The sequence below is a fragment of the Habropoda laboriosa genome, unplaced genomic scaffold, assembly GCF_001263275.1.
Source record: "Habropoda laboriosa isolate 0110345459 unplaced genomic scaffold, ASM126327v1 scaffold92, whole genome shotgun sequence".
Classification (NCBI taxonomy): domain Eukaryota; kingdom Metazoa; phylum Arthropoda; class Insecta; order Hymenoptera; family Apidae; genus Habropoda; species Habropoda laboriosa.
The window spans coordinates 344461-364547 of record NW_017100268.1 but is presented as its reverse complement, the minus strand read 5'-3'; the positions used below and the strand labels follow the sequence as shown (position 1 = coordinate 364547).

Sequence of the window (20087 nt, the reverse complement as noted above, 5' to 3'; positions counted from 1 at the left end):
GAATTCGCGTTTTTTCTTTTGATTCTTTCAATTTTTCAATTGCATTACGCATTATTGCAATAATTTCTATCGTTACATTTGTATGTATTCAACGTTTGTTTGTTTTAGTGTCGTGAAATGAATTATATTACACATTTTCTCTATTCACACTGAATTTAAAGATTATAACGATTAAAAATCAAGTTGACCTGTGGTCATTTATCAAGAATAATCATAATAAAGCTGAAATTATTGTGTTAAATAATTTTTTTAATACGAATTAGGAATTTATTCAACGTTTGCTTGTTAGAATAGAACGATAAATTTAGTGTAAATATAGAAAACGTATAATATAATTTATTTCATGGTATTGTAACAAGCAAACGTTGAATAAATTCCTAATTCGTATTAAAAAAATTATTTAACACAATAATTTCAGCTTTATTATGATTATTCTTGATAAATGACCACAGGTCAACTTGATTTTTAATCGTTATAATCTTTAAATTCAGTGTGAATAGAGAAAATGTGTAATATAATTTATTTCATGGTATTGTAACAAGCAAACGTTGAATACATTTTTCATTCGTGTAAGAAGAATTATTTAACACGATAAATTTAGCTGTACTATGGTTATTTTTAATCTACGACCACAGGTCAACCTGATTTTTAATCCCTACGAAATTAATTTAACCACGAGTAAGTAACGAGAACGCTAAAACCTATGTTTCCATTGAAGAATATTGTAAAAACGTATAAATTGTTATATGCAATGTTATAACAAATTGTCGGAAGTATAAATTTTTAATAAAATTGTGAAAATTGATAAATTATACCGTGTTACGATATCGGAAATCTCCCGCGAAAATCTCCCGCGAAAATTTCCCGCCTGACCTAACCGACGATTTTGCTAATGACTTTGGGGAGAGGGTACCGCAGGTATATAAGGACCCGCCGATGTCCCGCGAAATCATTTACCCTTTATACTGGGCCCTAGACACTTCGCGGCGTATTTTGACCTGAAGGTTCTGAGATGTGAATAGAGTGGTCGGGGGCTACTAGCTAGTCTATGTCCACCCTGTACACACTCAGCCTTCTTGTAACACTTGTATACATTAGAATCAATTAGAATTTCTATTACTAATTATTAAACAAATTTTAACAATTACCGGCACTCGCTAGGCACGTAATATCAGACTTTAAATACTCGACTTCGAACTTCGGTTTAGTCATAATTCTATTAATGTTATAATAACGTATAATTTATTAATTTTCACAATTTTATTATTAATTTATACTTCCAAAAATTTGTTAAAACATTACATATTATTATTTATACATTTTTGCAAGTTTCTTTGACAAATAAGTACGTTTCAACGATCTTATTACTTTCTCGTTGTGAAATCAAGTTCGGAGGATTAAAAATCAGGTTGACCCTTGGTCGTAAATTTAAAATAGCCATAGTGAAGGTGAAATTATTATTTTAAATAAATGTTTCTATACGAATTAAGAATCTATTCAACGTTTGTTTGTTGCAATACCGTGAAATAAATTGTATTATATATTTTCTCAGTTTAGACTGAATTTAAAGTTCGTAAGGATTAGAAATCAGGTTGACCTGTGGTCGTAGATTAAAAATAGCCATAGTGAAGGTAAAATTATTACGTTAAATAATTGTTTTTATACGAATTAAATATTGATTCAACGTTTATTTGTTGCAATACCGTGAAATAAATTGTATTATATATTTTTTCTGTTTACACTAAATTTAAAGTTCTGTTTACATGTTATAACAATTAGAATGTAGACGTTTTGCCGTTTCACGGTTTTTCCTCTGTTAATTATGTGTTTATAAATCATTTCAAACTAAAGCAGCACCATGCCCACCCTTAATTAAACCGTCTCAGTAGTTTACCGTAATTAATAATCTATTTTCGGAATTTATACGAGAATTTTTGAATTTTAGTAAATACTAGAGTCAGTGCATCGCGTATTGAAATAATAGCTTCATCCCTAGTTCGTTTATTATTGAATATTTTTACGCGTTTAACTTATGCTTCTCCCCAATTCTCGTCGCGTATTTTATTCAAATTTTCTTATATTCTAGAATCGAAAAAGATACGAATTCGCGTTTTTTCTTTTGATTCTTTCAATTTTTCAATTGCATTACGCATTATTGCAATAATTTCTATCGTTACATTTAATTCTAATTGTTTAGTAGCTTTTCTGCTGCTATAGACCCTACATTTTACTGACACTTGTGGAATCGACCCTAAATTTTTTTTTTACGTGGAAGTAGGCCGACTCTATGTGATAAACAATTGGCAACCAAACGGTGGCTCTCCCTCTACATTCGACGGATAATGTGTTCGGGTATTTAATGTAATTTCTTAGCAATTTGTTTTTGTAATTCCTCCATAGCGATATATTATGAAATTAAATTAATCACTCAATAAGTATTAACATTAGATTGTTTCCTCGATATGGCCATGGTGGTCATCAGTGACTGGAGTGCCTCAAATGTTTAGAATAATTAAAATAAAATAAATGTTGTCAACTAAAAATTTTGAACGTCATAGCTAACTAGACATTATTTTCAATTGAAAAAAAAAATTATAAAGCATAATACTATAATCCTATGCTTAAAATTTATTTTCTTGTGGCCGCCTGATGACAGCTACCTATAAATCTGGCGCGACAGTGAACGTGTTAATAAGTAAATGTTGTTCAAATTATGTCGTGTTTTATGTCATTTTCATCAGAAAAATCTCATCAATATGTTAAGAAAAATTTCGGGATAAAAGAACGTAAAATTAAAAAAGTTGATATTTAAATCGCTTGGTTGCCTGGTCCCACGTTTTATGCTTATCTTTTATTCGCTGTCCTTGTCTACGTTCGTCAAACTACAAAGGCGGTTGGGAGGCTGGAAAACGTCGTCCCTGACTCTAGGAGTGCCAGGTTTAGCTTTCTGGCGGTCTGACACTTGTGGAGAATATACTGTAGTTGGTAAGATAACATGAATTTTCTACGATTAACCTTTTTGTATACCAAGATTTGGTATTTTCTTCTTAGATAGTTCTGTACAATTTTTTTCGATCATATATTTATATTTATATGAGACTTTCTTTTGTAAAAGAGAGACGTAGTACAATTTCAGTGTATTTAAAAACTAAAATTTTCAAATATTTTTAAGATCATCGAAGTTTTTAATACGATATCTTTTTCAAATATCCACCTGAATCCTCTCCATACGAACGATCAATGTATTATTAACGATTACAAAGGTATACAGAACAGCAACGATGTCTACAAACTCCAAAGAAAGCAGAACAGACTGATCGATTTAAGTCGACAAAACGAGATGTCAATCGAGTCGGTTACGGTTCCGTAACTTTGAACGGCGTTCACGTTGATCTACGATTTTAACCTTTGCGAAGTACTGTTGCGCAACGCTACGGAAGCATGCCGAAACTGAACAAGTTCCTGGTGACGTCAATCATTGGAGATATCAGAGAATGTGTGTGTGTCTCAAACGAGATATATTCTTGGCTGGGCGATATCGAACATCTGTCATGGAAATTCCCGACGAAGACCGCGAAGGACGTAAATGCCATGGAAATTGTGAAGGAGCACAATGGAACCGCAGGGGAATTCTATATTCTTCTTCTGGAGCTGGCTTACGACAGGTTGTTTAGCTCTATTTTTCCCTCCCTCTTTTTTTCTTCTTTTTTTTCTATCGCACCGTGTAGCATCTGCATAAATTCGTGAACAATCCGCGAAGAATAAAAATATGTATCTTTCATTTTTGACTTTCGCTTCTACCTTTCGCGTGCGAAAGGATGCAAAGGAGAAGAAACAGTTTCGATGAAGCTTCGACGTACACGCGATTCAATTAGGCGTGCAAATGTTTCGTGACCGTGGTATCGTCAAAGGGGACGGACGAAACTCAACGGAACGTTCTGTGCACTTGGTTTGTTCGCGAGGCCGTTTCCAATTGAACAACTCATTGCTCGCGTTTTAGCGTTCCAAGGCTGTTTTGAGGCGAAGGCTAAGTGCGTATTCTGAATATTCTTGTATGGATGGGGTCGTTCAGTGGAGTATTTGTATCTTATTGATCGGTCGGAGACAGTTTGAAAATTAAACGGTACACGTGAGGAAAGTTGAAACGATGAAAATAAAAATCATCGTCGAACGTTCTTAATATTCCAAATATATCCTAATATACCTCAGAAAGTAAAAATCATCGTCGTCCTGATTTTGATAATATCTTTTCCTCAAACATCCTCAGTATTCCAAAAATATCAAAATATTCCTCAGAAAATAAAAATCATTGTCGCCCTGATATTGTCCCCCTATTTTATCCTATTTTTCGAAGTAATTTCACACAAAGAAATTGAATCGACAATAACGAGATTTAAAATAACTGTAAAGACATTACAATTGCAGAATTCAATTTGTCCTTCGTTTGATTGTGGAATTCATGGACAAGTACCCTTTTGTGGAAGACTTCTTCAAAGAGGCGACCTGCGTCAGTCGATCGAATCAAATTTCGTTAGCCAGTTTACTGCGGCTCGTTTGGGATCGGCTGAAGACATTACCTGATTCGATATCTCGTCACATGGTTAGTCAAGTAAATATTCAAAAAAAAAAAAAAACAGATTCTTTCCGAATAAAACAACGAAAAGGTTTCAAATAAGAGTAAGGCATGCTGAGATAATGTTTCTAGATATGTAATATTCAACGCGTTAATACTCCTCCAGTTGAGAAACTCAACACATATTCCATTCCTTGAATACGGAAGAAAGGAATATTTTAAATATACATTTGGTAATTCTTGGCTTTGGAACGGCTCAAAGTAGCACTTCCTGATAAATATTCAAAGGCAATTAGATGCTCCTACTTCTGACTTAGCATCCAGTATACATGAAAAAATTACACACGTTAAAGGGATCAGAGATGGAAAGGGAGAAGAAATTGTTATCTAGGAGAGATTCGAAAGTGTTTAAAACACGAGCGAAGACTATCAATGAAAAGATTAGTCCCGTGAAAGAACTTTAAACCAACTTTCGTAAACTTGCCTTTATACGGAGAAGTTGACACGATTGTAAGACGAAGTTAGGCTAATTGCAGAGCGCTTCAATGGCGCTCGGAAAATTAAGTCTCCAACTATTTTTCACCTAAGAAATTCTCTTCCAAACGCGGTCCAGCTTGTGTACGCTCGCGATTCGAACGTTTGTAAATGGTTCCCCGAAGAATCACCTCATGTTTATTCCGTGAAGATACTAATTACTCCCGGCAATATAGAATTTCAGATGCTCGGTTATACATAGGTACGTACACGTGATATGACAAGTAACGCGAGAACTGTTCAGCATTTGCAGATTTCGCCTGCTCTAATATCGCGAATCTGAATTTCACGGTTTCTTTGACGGATATGGAAAATGTGTTTGATTTTTTCGAAATATTCGGTTTGTAAACAAATTCTAATAAATTTTAATTTCTGCATCGGGCGATATAAAATTAATTATCCGAATGAATCTTCATTATTTCCTATAATTTTGGTCCATCTTTTAGATACAAGGCCGGGAAAAGAATTAAATTTAAAATATTTTTATCAGCATTATCACAGAATTATTTTGCACGATTAGTATAATAGAGTTTCTCAACTTGAAGTGTAACACACATGCTGATTTAAAAGTTCGTTAATTTTCTGCCCTTCCTTTTTTCTTCTTCCTCCCTAATTGATTTAATCAGCCAATATTTGGTATTATACCTATACTCGCTCTATCGGAAGAAAGTGTGAGCAAACTGAAATTGCAATTTTAAGGTAAATTTGCATTTTTTTCTCACATCAAAACGATAAAATAATAAAAAAAAAATCTAAGCAAAAGGAGTAAAGAGAAGAAAGATAAGAAACTGTATGTAGTAGAAAATGAAGGAGGAGAAAGAACGAAAGGAAGAAACGGCTTGAATGTCTCGCGAATCGCGAATACGACAGTGATCGCAGAAATTTCCTTATTATTCGATCGGAGGAAGCTCCCGAAAAATAGCAGCACGTCAACAGGTGAAGAATAGCAACGGTGAGGCGTCGGAGGTGTTCTTTGTGGACAGAGTATCTCAGAGTTCTCAGGCAGGCAGCAGCATGAGTTATTGTGAGAGTTGCACGCTAGCTGGCGAGGCTGTTATCCAGGCGATAAATGCAATCGAGCGGGTATTCCCAGAGAACAAATTAATTTCCATGGCTGTCGCTGAAAGGTGCGTACGATACTGCAAGCGTAAACGTAAAATGGGTCAGTGACACTTTATGCTTCTGATATTTGCCACTATAATAGAAATTCTTAGAACGCTTAAGTCTAGTAGTAACATAATTTAGACGAAGTGAAGAATTTATGATAAATTTTCTGAGTTTGGAAGAAAAGTGAAAAATATTTGGCTAAATGTAAATTGTAACTTTTATACGATTTACAGTTGTTACAGAATTGTGTACGAGGTTTGATCAAAGGAATACCTAGACTGTGTTTCTGTAACTCGGTATTTGGTAAACGAAGAGAAGTAACAGTTCAGGGACAGTTGTCGAACACCAATCTATCAGTTTCTTCAGCTTCTTGAGAGGAATTAGTTTGTTACCTGTGTTTGCTGTGCACTCGCTACTCTTGGAAAATCAAAACTTGCAAAAAGATATCGATAAGGATAATTGAAATTTGTAGATCAGTTGTTAGGCATGCGCTAGTTTTGTGGGTATTCATCTGCTACTAATGTCTTCGTAATCCTTATTAATTCGAACTATAAAAATACCGATATAACATTATATCTTTATATGAAAATGTTAATATATTAGTATACATTCACTGGTAATTTTTTCGGTTCTGTATCTCATTATGTATGTAAAACTTTTAAGATATTTTTACGATATTCCTAAGATACTTTCATTGATGCATATATTTGTTGCTAACAAATTCGATCAGTTTGAATTTCACGCAAAGGACAGTAACTCACGTGACTTGGCGTTTTCGTGACTTAGTTTCTGCTTCTGAAGCTGAAGCGTTCGTTAAAAGGACTCGCTTTCTAACGATTCTAGGGACAAAGGAGAATTCGGTGGCTGGTTTGAAAGCAATTTGTAAAAGTGCCTACAAAGAGTGTGTTCAGAAGTGCAAAAAGCGTTGGCGAAAATGCACAGCTGTTACAGGGAACTATTTTAATTTAAAATAATTTTTTCGATTATCTTTCATCAGCCCTCGTATGTCCACATCATTTCAAAAGACGCAGTATTGTTTCGTATCACAAAACAAACATTTTCACTTCACTCCACTTTTGTTGATTTTAATTCATATTTCCATAGAAAACTAAATTCTCAAAAAAAAAGAAAAGAAAAGAAACGTAGAACTACACGTTACACAATTAAACAACTCCACAACAGCTTGAAACGAAAAATCATAACAGACATTCTAAAACTCCGAGTTACAGTCACTCGTCCACTTCAACGGGAAGTTCGTCTTTAAAAGACAGAGAGCGTTCGAAAAGAGTTCTCAGGATCGATAAATAATCCACTTGCGACGCGTTAGTTCTCCCTAGCCGCCATAAACTCCCGGCGCAAGCGATGTCCTTCGCGCCTCGAAGTGATAAAACAGGGACTTTTAGGTAAACGTGCGCGTTGCCCGTGATTGTTTCAGGGACGAATGCAAGAACGCCATTTACGAGAGGACTCAATGGTCTGTGATGAGCAGATTGACGAAGGGTATCGGGAGAGACGTCGAAACGGCGCTGAGAATGGTGGAGGAGAGCAATTCGAAGGCAGAAACCGCGAAACGGGATCGCGATCGGGAGACTCGAGAGCTGCAGGCCAATTTGACAACGCAAGAAAAACGGGCGGATGCTTTGGCGGTTGAAAACCTCGAGCTGAAGGAGCTACTAGAAAATGGCAGGTTTCCTGTCTAGGTATTCCTTTTAACAGTTGTCGTCGCTTTGAAGACAGCGTCTCGATTCCCCTCTTGCCATCCTCGTCTGTTCCTTTATTTTCTCTGCTTAGAGGAGAGTCCCTCTATTCGATCCTTTTAATAGCTTTCGAGTGGAAAGAGACCGCTGTGGATCGGAAGTCACTTTATCGATTACATTCTAAATAGCTCTGAGATTTGGTAGATGCACCCCGGTTTGTCAGGTGTATTGCTGTTTCGGATGAAGCAAATCGATGCATCGCATTGATTCGGTTGAAACGTACGTATGGGAGTAATCGTGGTCGAGGCAACCCGCGGGAAATTCGAATGAGAGATTTTTCTGTCGCTGTACACCGTGCGGTAATCGATTTGGAAATCGATAGGGAACGATTTATGAATGGACAGCTTTAATTTCCATCGGTGAAGGAACAGACACGATTCTCTCGGTCGAGGTTCTATATTTTGGAGTGAAACTAAGGGCCGAGAAAGGGAAAATAACTTCGACGTGTGTTGAGTAATTTATTTTTGAATTTGTAGGGCCAACCAGTCGGTTAAATTTTCTTCTTTTTCAAGGAGAGTGAATATTCTTATTAAGGGGTAATAAATAGTTGGAGCAGTGAATGTGTAAAATTTGAAAAATTACTACAAATCTGTGGTAAATCTGCGAAACGGAATTGTTATAACGTCAAACAGAAATGCTTGTTAGACGTATTTCATAGGAATAATAGGAAGCGGTGACTGAAAATTGCATTATTCTCTTTTTAATTGCGGAGATTCTTGTCACCTTTGACAGACGGCTAATAGAATTGTGTGCAATTTAACGAGAAATTCAATTCATCGGTAAGCGTGATTTTAATTTACCGTTTAAATTAGAGAACGTCTGTTTGTCATTCGAATTCAAGTTTCCCGCAAGCTCTCTCGAAGCGTAAGGTATTTATACAAAAATTCCGTGAACTTCACGTGTGGTGTAAGGTCTTTGGTAAAACTCAATGCAAAAGAGAATACTCGGAGGGAAGCATAAAGTTGTTCAAGCGCAAACATTAAGAATTCTCAGCAATACATTCGTACCTTCGCAAAAATACACAACAGTCCTTTGCAAATTCTTCCAAAGAAAATATCTCCGATAACAGATCTTCCATAAATCTCGGATGTAAAACTCCATTTCCAAAATTCGATCATTCGGACGGCCATTATTCCCTCTGATTAATTTCTACGCAAGAGCAACGCGATACTGACAAATGCAACGTTGACATTAGCATGAACCAGATATCCTATTTACTCGAATATTGATTTACAGCTCGCGAGGATGTCGAGGGGGTGAAACGAGGTAACGCCGCGGTGAGAGAAGAAAACGAGACGTTGAGAGAAACCCTGGAGGATACGCGTAGACAGATGTCGATGCTGGGTAAGTATAAAAAACAGCGAGAGGAGGCAGCGTGCATCGGGGATCTTCCTCGAGGCGGAAGATTTCTCCAATGAAATTTGACAAGCAGCTCTTGTACAGCGAATGGAAGTGATGTCCGGGGGAGGGCAGCGCCGGAAATAGTCTTATTTTCGAACGTTCATTGCAGCCGGTGAAAATAACATTTTGCAAAGTCAGGCGGTTACGCTGGCCGAGAGCAAATTGGAGCTGGAGGAGACCGTGATCAGACTTCGAAAGGAAATCGTCGACACCCGTGATGCGTATCTCGAGACAGAACGGTGTACCCGGACACTTCTCGATGAATCGAGGAAGGAGAACGATTCGGTGAGTTCAGCTGGCAAGTGTGTTATACGTTCGATTTCGATTTTTGCCGCGAGTAAATCGAAGCTGCCAGATGATTCTCGTTGGAGATAGATAAATAAGATATTTATCTTGATCACTGGAGAAGGATGAAGGAAGATTGCATAGCAGGTTCGCTGGTTACATTATGTTTACCAATTGGTACCTCCATGAGTTTCGAAGAAAGGAAAGGTTCGGGGATTTTTTTTATAGGAGACTACCAGATGAAATGCTTCGATTTTTTTTCGAAGGATGTAAATGTCACTTCCGACTTTTCTCTCGAATTTGATTGAAGTGAAAATGGTACAAAATGGAGGAGTCATTGCCAAAATTCTTCTGCTAGAAGAGGAATGAAAAGTACTTTTTGATTTATAAGTAAAAATGTATTACCTACAAAATACGAAACAAAGTGCACGTCTTTTTTTTATAGTTCACACGAGAGGAGATGCAAAAGCGTGTAATTTTAGTTGCATACGTATGATCAATAATTACAGTGCGTGTAATACAATATGAGACACGAAATGCAAAGAGTATTTGACATTCTGCCTGATTCTCTCTCTCTCGTGCTGTATTCTGAAAAGGTTTCATTAATTAGAGATTCTAAGAATTAACGTGAAATAGTTGTTGCATATTTTATACCCTGAGTACCTTAATTCGAGGCTTTATTTTTGCACCGAAGGTCCATATGTTCCAGATCTAAACCGACAAACTTTGTCAACCTGTTTGGGAAGTCATTTCGAGCAAAAAATGTTATATAGATCGTGGACCGATTCGTCTTCGTTTTCGAGATATGAAAGGGGAAAGTAGTACAACCTACAAATAGTCAGACGCATTCGTACTACTTAACTCCTAACGATAATCACTTATTTCAAACTATGTTTTACACGGATTTATACTGGTTCAGACTGATTTACAGAAATTCATCTCTAATATTATCAGTACTTCTGTCTCTATCCCGAAAAGGAAGACGAATCGATCCACGGTGTATGCTAACATTTGTTGCTGAAACTGACCTCCCAAACATGTTGGAAAAATTTGTCGGCGTAGTTTCTGGATCACCCTGTATACAAAAAACTAATCCTATTCGTAATACACTTTTAGTACACGCAGATAGAGGCACACAAATTCTCAAAATGTGGACGTAAAGTTGATTACAGAGAACTACGTACACATGTACAGTCAAAGACAGAAATATGTGGACACCTTTAAGAAAAAAAATTACTTTTCTAAAATTCGCCTGAACTTTTTACAGACGTTAGAGGGATTAGTTTAGCATATGACGTGTGAAAAGAATTTTGAAAAAATTGCGATTGGTCGGAATCGCTAAGAAAATAGCGAAGGTCGCTTTTATGCAACTTTTGTATTCTGAGCTTGTAATGAAAATTTTAAAAATACGTTTTGTAGATTTACGTCAGCTGTATACATGCTGAAAATTTCATCGAAATTGGTTAACGTTGCTACGAGCAACGAACAGTGAAATTTTTCATCACTTTCGGTCTGTAACTGTGATGAATTTCGAGATTCTTACATTTTTCCCTTGCTTCCGCATCAACCGATTTCGATGAAATTTTCAGAATGTATGTACTTGGCATAGATCTATAAAACGTATTTTTCTTAAATTTTGATGACGCGTCTAAATAAAAAAGTTCGCTATTTTCCTCGCGATTTCGACCAATTGCAATTTTTACAAAATTTTGTTTACTCTGTTACGAATCGCGATATGTTTGTTGCGAAACCGATAATTGTCCCTCTTTTTGAGTCAGACCATTTAAGGAATCTACTCGGGATAGGGGACTCGGGAAGATAGACTATTAACGCACAACAGTTTGCTGTTAAAACTATATATTTATGAATGAACGTGAACAGAGCGCGAAATGTCTAGGCTTACTGATAGGAAAATTGTGCGTCGTGTCGTGTGGTGTTCGCTACTTTATAAACTACGCGTGTGTTGTGATTGGTGGTGTGAAAACTGTCGTAGGTGGTGTGTGTCTGGTGGTGGTGTGAAAGTGGGGGTTCGCTATTTTATAAACTACGCGTGTGTTGTGATTGGTGGTGTGAAAACTGTCGTAGGTGGTGTGTGTCTGGTGGTGGTGTGAAAGTGGGAAATTTGTTCTTACATTTGTTCTATTGCTTGTTGAAGGTCTGTTTATGATCTTAGGTCATGTGGTGTCCAGGTGTGAGAGTCGTCGAATTTTTCGTGTAGTAAAGTAATTTGCCCATGCCGGCTAAGACCTCGCTTTTTAGAAGGTGCTGTCTATTGAAAATACCGATGTTATTGTTCGGCTCGTCGGTACGGCCGAACAAACCAAGCGGCGTCTGTTACTTGCAACTTTTTCAAAAAGCTCAAGTCGCATTTAAAAAAGGTCATTCTCCCTTGAAGGGTGTCCGCATATTTCTGTCCTCGACTGTATGCCCGTATTGCACAAACGAAAGCCCTCCACCGAGAATCTCAAATCATTTTTACCAAAATTATTCCCGTCTGTATGCAGTTCAGTTTGAAACTCCAGTCCCTGTGGAATACATTCTACTTATCGCAAAGCGAGCAAAAGAAAAGACGATTATTCGGGCAATGTTTTGTTCAACTATCCGTTGTCTTTTCGACAGTCTATACGACTTAATTTGCACGAAAGTCCATCGACACGATGCTTCGGTTTCGCCTAGTTGCACCAGCTGTTCAGTTAGTAGTTAACGGCGTTAACTGACCTACTCCGTATGACACATTAACGATACAAGAGGCGAGAGAAATTGCTTGCTGTTTAAGCTGCTATCGCTTCTCTGTATACACGACTGGGTCCCCGTGAATTAATTTGCCGCCCGTTTAAATTAACTTATACGAATTTCAGAGGATTCACGATCGATCGTCGGGCAAATAATCATCAATTTCCTTGCATATTTCAATTTGTCGCGGATACGATTCTTCTAGTTAGTGTTCAAAGAACGGTTAGAATATCGATGTTTAGAGGAATATTCGTACATTTCGGGTGTTGCGGTGGGAGGACTCCTCGGGTCCTCAACTCGAGCGAGATCATCTCAGTCGCATAGTGGAGGAACCTCGGGAGGGGAAATTTGCTCGTGAGGAAGAAGTTAAGCAGCTCTGATTTAAATGAAATAGTACGGTTTGTTTTTACGTTAATTTTAAAATATTTCAAAGATCCGATTTGCAAGCTTTCCTATAGCAAAATCACCTCCGAGTGCAAAGGGCTAGAATTACATAGATTTCCTCGTTACCGATCCGAACGGTAAACTCGCAAATTGACCGAAACACACGTCCTCCCTTACGATATCTTTTTCGTTTCAGTTGAGAGGAAAGCACAAGCAGAGAATCGACCAGCTTGAGGAAGAGATAGAGTCTCTACGTTTGCTGATCTCGAATAAGAAGGAAAACGAAGGGAGCAAAAGTGCCGATGATAATGGCTCCATTAAAGGGATCCGAGGAGGGAGGATTTTAAAGCCGGAGGATGATCCTGTGGCGGATATGACGCGGCAACTGATCTCGAATCGCGAGAAGATCGAACTGCTCTCGCGACAGAACGAGCGGCTGTCGAAAACACTTTGTCGACTGCGGGAGCATCGGCTAACGGGACAAACGAGCACAAACGGCTCCAACAGAATGGCACACTAGCGAAAATCACCGATTTTCTTTTCCGTATTGATAGATCGTGCGAACGCTCGTTGATCCGTCGCCTCTTCCAGACGTGTATTGATCTCGCGAACGACGTTAATGGATGGATTTGCGTATGATTGTCCTTGTGCTGATAAATAAATTGTATTTTTTGAAGCTGGAAGTTTTCAGTAATTTCTTTTGAAACGTGAACGTAAAATTGAAACGATGTAACGGAAGGCGCTATTAGAGAGTTTTAGTAGATTGTATAGCTGGGAGAGACGATATTTATCTATTGAGACGCACGAAGAAACTCCAAATTCTCCGATCTTTGTGAGAGGTTTAGAGCTCTCCTGACAGTAAGGAATAATTAACGAACGAAACATTAAACGCGTATTCAAACCTTAATATCAAAAATAGCATATTCGTATTGAGCCAGGTATGTGAATTACCGACTACCTAAGTGACCGCTCTGTTTTACCTGCCGCGCGCTCCGGCACTGAACCGAGGGGCGCTTACTTTACCGCTCACAGCATCAGAACGAACTGGAATTTTTATTTGAAACTTTGGGAACATATTCCTGAATAGTTTTACTAATAATTTATAGAATAAAAAAAATTTCGATTTTTTGAGCCATCTAAACTGGTTTCACCCCTTAATGGTTGCGGTATTACAGGGGGTGTCTCGGCTGATTTTCACATCTTGATTTTCTCGCTATTGTTACTCGAAACGAAATATGTTTCAGATGAAAGCGAAACTTTTCCACTCGTGAAAGAATTAGTAACACCAGAATATGCCCCCTTCGACACCGTTTAAATTTCATCTGAAACATTCTCCGCTATGAGTAATAATAATTAGAAAATCAAGATGTCAAAATCAGCTGAGACACCCTGTACAAATATGAGCTACTCAGAAGCTAAAGTGACTAACTTCGTAAAATGAATTTGATTAAGTTTGTTTTACTTGTGAAAAATTAAGGATTAAGCGTGTGATTTGATACTGAAACAGTCGAAAAGCGGAGTGAATCATTTTGGCTTCTGAGTGACTCGTGCAATAGTTTCTTTTTAGTTGTAAATTTGAAATGTGTTGGTATTTTTAAATGTTTGAATACTGTATTTGCGGATATAATTACGATATTGACGTAATACTGGCAATATGTGAGTTGTCAATTTTTGTTAGGAAGAAATTTTACGATACACGAGAAAGCGCACTATGTTGAACCGTCTTTAAAAATATGTATGAATAAAAGTTTGTATGAAAACACAAATATCCGACATTTTTTCACTTCGTCTATGTATGCCTTAATATTTATCTATTGTTATAAGCGCATCGATTACAGAGATAAATAAAAATAACCAAGAGAGCAAGTAATTTCATCGTAGAAATACGAATGGTAGCGGCACACAACGCATAAAGCAGAGTTCATTCAATCGATATCCTGACTTACCTATCATGCCTGCTAACATGAACATTTTCAAGCTTTTCCCATAGACGACGTACAGGATAAACCTTGTACCGTATGGGATTTGGTGTCCGCAGCACGGGGGCTGAGAAGACCCTTACCATTTTTGTGTCGCTGCCAACGTTACCAATTTAACATAAAATAAAATTGCAACATTTGTAATGGTTGGAATTGGAATTAAACGTAGCTATGAAGTTTACAAGTAAGAAAGTAACGTAATTGTTTATTAGTAGATGATTTATCGCATGCGCGTATTCTACTGCTGTCAGAAGATCGTGAACAGTTCTATTCACGCAATTCGATATATTTAGTCGTGTTTACTACGAAGGATAATTTGTCCGGGTACATAGCAGTACAGAAATGAGATAAACAAAGAAAGGAATAAGAGAAGACGAGTATAGCACTAGAGAAATGCGTTAGACAAGGAAATAAATAAGGGTAGATAAGGACAACACTAGAGAAATTAGTTAGACAAGGAAAGATATAGGGTTAGACAAGGATAGAAAATTTTGCAGATTGAGAGTAGCGCCATCTCGTGTTTGGATCCACGAACTGACCACTCGTTACGCGGGACACAGAATGTGAACAGAGGTATTAGACAAGGAAAGCACTAGTGTGCGACAAGGATAGAGCGTTTAGTTTAGGAGTTATTAAATATTATTTGGGAGCGTCCCCTATTCATCGTACTCGTGTATAGACAACTGTTATAAACAATTGCTAATATCTAGTAAACCACATCACTTACGGCTACAAAAATTATTGGAGAATATAAACAGAAGTCCATTCTACATTCCTCATGATTAAAAGTGTATAATTAATCACGCATTTCTATTGAAATAACCAGAATGTGTGACGATTGAATGCGACGGGTGTAATACTCTTCCATAGAATGTTTAATAACTCATTATCTACGAAGAATTTGTGAACTTTTTGTGTAGGAGAATGAAGTGTGGACCTTTAGTAACTTTCTCATATAGATTTTAATGCTCTAGAACCTTTCGATAATTAATTATTAACAATTCTAGCAGGTGATGTCAGGAACGGTACCGCATACCGTCACGTATCTTTCCGGTTTTTCAATAATTTTACAGCTTTCTACTAAATTCTCGTGCAAATAACTATACGCATTTGAAAGGCAACTCCTTTAACTACATTCTCATATAACTTTTATGAACATATTCCGTTTAGTTTAGGAGTTATTCAATATTATTTGGAAGCGTCCCTATTCATCGTACTCGCGTCAAGTGGAATCTTATAAACAATCGCGAATATTTAATAAACCACACCACTTACGGTTACGAAACTAATTGCAGAATATAGATAAAAGTCCATTCCACATTCTCCATGCTTAAAAGTGCATAATTAATCATGCATATTCGTGAAAATGACGGAAATCCATTACGCTTGAATACGACGAGTTTAATACTGATCCAAATAATATTTAATAACTCATTATCTGCGAAGAATTTGTTAACTTTTAGAATTGAAGAATGAAGTGTGAACCTTCAGCAACTTTCTTATATAGTTTTTAATAGGCTAAACCCTCTCAATAATTAGTTATTAACAATTTTAGCACGGGATGTCGGGAATGATGCCGTCTACGTTTATATACGTTTACGGTTTTTCAATAATTTCATAGCTTTCTAATGAATTCTCGTACAAATAACTATACGTATCTGAAAGGAAAATCCTTCAGCTACATTCTTGTATAATTTTTATAAACAGATTCAGTTTAGTTTAGGAGTTATGAAATATTATATGGGAGCGTCCCCTATTCATCGTACTCGAGTATAGCGAACTGTTACAAACAATTGCTAATATCTAATAACCCACACCACTTACGGCTGCCAGACAAATTGCAGAACATAGATAAACGTTCATTCTACATTCTACAAGCTTTAAAGTGTATAATTAGTCACGCATTAGCCTGTCCTTATCTAAGTTAACATTTACGTTTAATTTTTTACCAGAGGTACTATATTGTAACCACAGATGTCAGCACTAGGACTATTGGATGATGCTGCCAGCTAGTAGACAATTTTAGAATTAATCGTCACAGTTTTTCAGCTTTGGACGATTAGTCTATTCTAGGGATCGGCAACCCCAGCTTTCTGCAAAGTTCTCATGCAACTAACTACACGCGTCTGAAAGACAATTCCTTCAGCTACATTCTTATATAATTTTATATGGATGATTAGTCTATTCCAGGGATCGGCAACCCCAGCTTTCTGCAAAATTCTCATGCAACTAATTACACGCGTCTGAAAGACAAATCCTTCAGCTACATTCTTGTATAATTTTTATAAACAGATTCAGTTTAGTTTAGGAGTTATTAAATATTATTTTGGAGCGTCCCCTATTCATCGTACTCGTGTATAGACATCTGTTATAAACAATTGCTAATATCTAGTAAACCACATTACTTACGGCTACAAAAATTATTAGAGAATATAAACAAAAGTCCATTCTACATTCCTCATGATTAAAAGTGCATAATTAATCACGCATTTCTATTGAAATAACCAGAATGTGTTACGATTGAATACGACGAGTTTAGTACTGATCCAAATAATATTTAATAACTCATTATCTACGAAGAATTTGTGAACTTTTTATATTGAAAAATGAAGTATAGACCTTTAGTAACTTTCTCATATAGATATTAATGCTCTAGACCCCTTCAATAATTAGTTATTAACAATTTTAGCAGGTGATGTCGGGAACGATACCGCATACCGTCAAGCACCTTTCCGGTTTTTCAATAATTTTACAGCTTTCTACTAAATTCTCGTGCAAATAGCTATACGCATTTGAAAGGTAACTCCTTTAGCTACATTCTCATATAATTTTTATTAACATATTCCGTCTTGTTTAAGACTTATTAAACTTTTTTTGGGAGAGTATTATATCCGTCGCATTCAATCGTAACATACTTTCGTTGTTTCTATAGAAATGCATAACTAATTACACACTTTTAAGCATGGAGAATGTAGAATGAACTTTTATCTATATTCTACAATTAGTTTTGTAACCGTAAATGGTGTGGTTTATTAAATATTAGCAGTTGTTTATAAGATTCGACTTGACTCGAGTGCGATGAATAGGGACTCTCTCCTATAGTATTTAATAACTCTTAAACTAAACGGAATATGTTAATAAAAGCTCTATGAGAATCTAGCTAAAGGAGCTACCTTTCAAATGCATATAGTTAGTTGTGTGGGAATTTAGCAGAAAGCTATGAAATTATTGAAAAACCGTAAACTTATATAAGTGTAAACGGCATCATTCCCGACATCACGTACTAAATTGTTAATAACTAATTATTCAGAGGGTTTAGCGTACTAAAAACTATACGTGAAAGTTGCTGAAGGTTCACACTACATTCTTCAATTCTAAAAGTTCACAATATAATTGGAATTATGGAGTTATTAATGATTTTTCACCGACCGGCTTGACTTAGGGCCTGATTGACGGAGCCCAGCGGCCCGCCAGCCAATAGGAAACATTCTCTCTCTATCCTTGTCGCACACTAGTGCTTTCCTCGTCTAATACCTCTGTTCACATTCTGTGTCCCGCGTAACAAGTTGTCAGTTCGTGGATCCAAACACGAGATGGCGTTACTTTCGTCTGGTAAATTTTTCTGTCCTTGTCTATACCTATTCCTTTCCTTGTCTAACACGCGGTAGTATCGCTGTCCTTGTCTACCGCTATTCCTTTCCTTGTTCAACACGCGGTGCTATCGCTATCCTTGTTTACCGCTATTCCTTTCCTTGTCTCGCACGCGTTAGTATTACTGTCCTTGTCTACCGCTATTCCTTTCCTTGTCTAACACGCGGTAGTATCGCTATCCTTGTCTACCGCTATACCTTTCCTTGTCTAACACAGGATACTATTGCTATCCTTGTCTACCCATATTCCTTTCCTTGTCTAATACGCGGCAATATTACTGTCCTTATCTACTGATATTTTTTTCCTTGTCTAACAGTCTCCTTGTCTCTTTTTTCCTTGTCTCTAGTGCTATCCTCGTCTTCTGATAATCCTTTCTTTGACTTTCTCATTTCTGTATTGCTAAATACCTGGACGAGTTATCCGTAGCAAGCGTGACTAAATACATATAAGCGACTGCTAAGTACTCCGGTGTCCGTCTCGCTCGACGGCTATATTAAGAGTGTCCTCTCCGCGACGTATCCTGCGTTGCTCCGAAAAACCGTTGGAGCCCGCTCGTTCAACTTTCCGGGGAAAGGGCTTAGTTTATGGTACTCTCAGGTACCCGCGCGCTTTCTCTTCCAGGGTGACAAAGTCCAGGCCACCATTTTGAATGTATACAAAGTTAAGATATTTGTCTCTCAACCCCTGTATGCGAAACGGCCGCTACGATTTTGCCGGTATTTCCGCGAAACTGATGAACAAATTTTTCAAACAAAAGTTAATCAGTATTCAGTTGACAATAAATCGTGTTAATAAAAATTTACAAAAAAGCTTTTATTCGATAAAAAATATAGATCGCTACAATTTTTTTAAATGAAACCATATATTTTTTTATGTGCCAATCAATGCATATTTGAATTCTCTTCGAAAAAGTATTAGAGGACTTAGGTCTAAAATTGATTAATTTAGAAGTTATGATTTTTGTCCCGAGATATTTGAATTCTCTTCAAAAAAGTATTAGAGGACTTAGGTCTAAAATTGATTAATTTAGAAGTTATGATTTTTGTCCCGAGAATCAAAGGGAATCTAATTCTTATTCATGCGCACAGGTTGCTCGAGCGTCACGTGGTGACGTAGATTATTGGCGGAAAAAGCCGAACAGGCTTCGCACACGGACAGAGCTACCGGTACACTTGTGTGAGAGCACGAGGACGGTATAGTGGGAGACGACGGTAAGTCATAGTGGGGGTAACTGCTTTCGCCCACGGCCCACGATTCTGGCATCACTGCCTTGAGCTAAGGGAAGAGTCCTTGTGTGCGGTGTAATAAGTGAGTTGTGTGAACATGGTGTCTTGTGTAATCCCATATTTTAGTGAACCAAATATATATACTTTGTTAATTAAGTGTAAACCTCGTCCAACTACTTACATTGCCTGGCAACTGCAACAGGTTATGGTCCCAGAGCACATGTAAGTGAGATATATATATGCATAAATAAATAAAGTGAGGTTAGTTCTTGTCGCGTCCCACGCGTTAGTAGAAAGAAAGAAATCATTAGTGCCGTTAATACACAATAAATCGAAAAATTAGACAGTTTTAATTACGAAAGATGAAAGATTCAGTGTGCTACGATACAACAAATTGTGGGGTTATATAAATAGATCTATCGTAAAAACCGAAAAGAACGCAACACGTGGACTCACG

The 20087-nt window shown here is 37.1% G+C and overlaps 1 protein-coding gene across 1 annotated transcript in view; it reads left to right on the top strand.

The window, feature by feature from the left end:
• LOC108573385 (alkaline phosphatase-like) overlaps positions 1 to 20087 on the top strand; it is a 136382-nt gene that overhangs the window by 115868 nt on the left and 427 nt on the right. Inside the window, exons 8-10 of the mRNA XM_017935826.1 lie at positions 7650 to 7897; positions 9208 to 9315; positions 9482 to 9670. Of these exons, the coding sequence (XP_017791315.1) occupies positions 7650 to 7897; positions 9208 to 9315; positions 9482 to 9670 (545 nt within the window). The remainder of the gene's footprint in view (positions 1 to 7649; positions 7898 to 9207; positions 9316 to 9481; positions 9671 to 20087) is intronic.